This window comes from Sinocyclocheilus grahami, unplaced genomic scaffold (assembly GCF_001515645.1).
Source record: "Sinocyclocheilus grahami isolate Dianchi unplaced genomic scaffold, SAMN03320097.WGS_v1.1 scaffold308.1, whole genome shotgun sequence".
Classification (NCBI taxonomy): domain Eukaryota; kingdom Metazoa; phylum Chordata; class Actinopteri; order Cypriniformes; family Cyprinidae; genus Sinocyclocheilus; species Sinocyclocheilus grahami.
Window position 1 is genome coordinate 1,241,866 of NW_015505487.1, and position 1,108 is coordinate 1,242,973.

The following is a 1,108-nucleotide window of genomic DNA, read 5'->3' on the forward strand; positions in this document are numbered from 1 at the left end:
CAATTGAATGGAAACCCCCCAGCAATAATGGAGGTAGCCCTATTATTGGGTATCACCTTGAGCGTAAAGAAAAGAACAGCATCTTATGGACCAAACTTAACAAGCTTCTTATCGCTGACACTCGATTCAAAACAAATGGTCTGGAGGAGGGAATTGAATATGAATATAAAGTGTTTGCTGAAAATATGGCAGGAATCAGTCCATCAAGCAAAGTCTCAGAAAGTGTTGTTGCACGTGATCCCTGTGATCCCCCTGGAACTCCTGAAGCCATTGTTATCACAAGAAACCTAGTAACTCTTCAGTGGGCAAAACCACAGTATGATGGTGGCAGTGCTATTACAGGATACATTATTGAAAGGAAGAAGCTGCCTGAAGGTCGTTGGATGAAGGCCAGCTTTACAAATATTATACACACACAATTTACAATAACTGGATTGGAAGAAGAACAAAGATATGAATTTAGAGTAATTGCCAAAAATGCAGCTGGTAATTTAAGTGTACCCTCTGAAAGCACTGGACCCATTACTGCTCAGGATGAGATTGAAGCTCCATCTGTCTCCATGGATTCAAAATTTAAAGATGTTATCACTGTAAAGGCTGGTGAGTCCTTTTCTATTGATGCAGACATTGCTGGAAAACCTCTTCCTGATATTATGTGGCTTAAGGATGGAAAAGAAATTGACAGTGCTACACCCAGAATGGAGATTAAATCCACCATCACACAAACAGTTTTGACTGTTAAGGACTGCATTAGAGTAGATGGTGGTCATTTCCTCTTAAGTCTCAGTAATGTTGGTGGAACCAAACAGGTACCCATTAGTGTCAAAGTTCTTGATAGACCTGGTCCACCTGATGGCCCTCTGAATGTAACTGGTGTCACAGCAGAAAAATGCTATTTGCACTGGAGCCACCCATCACATGACGGTGGAGCTGGCATTTCTCATTATATTATTGAAAAGAGAGAAACTAGCAGACTGTCATGGACAGTAGTGGAACCTAAAATTCAAGCAATTAGTTACAAAGTCACTAAACTCCTACCTGGTAATGAGTATATATTCAGAGTCATGGCAGTGAACAAGTATGGTATTGGCGAACCACTTGAATCTGA

General features: G+C 40.7%; 1 protein-coding gene across 1 annotated transcript in view; it reads left to right on the plus strand.

The window, feature by feature from the left end:
- Positions 1-1,108, plus strand: part of ttn.2 (titin, tandem duplicate 2) — a 195,235-nt gene that overhangs the window by 163,275 nt on the left and 30,852 nt on the right. Inside the window, exon 210 of the mRNA XM_016293855.1 lies at positions 9-1,100. Coding sequence (XP_016149341.1) covers positions 9-1,100 — 1,092 coding nt within the window. The remainder of the gene's footprint in view (positions 1-8; positions 1,101-1,108) is intronic.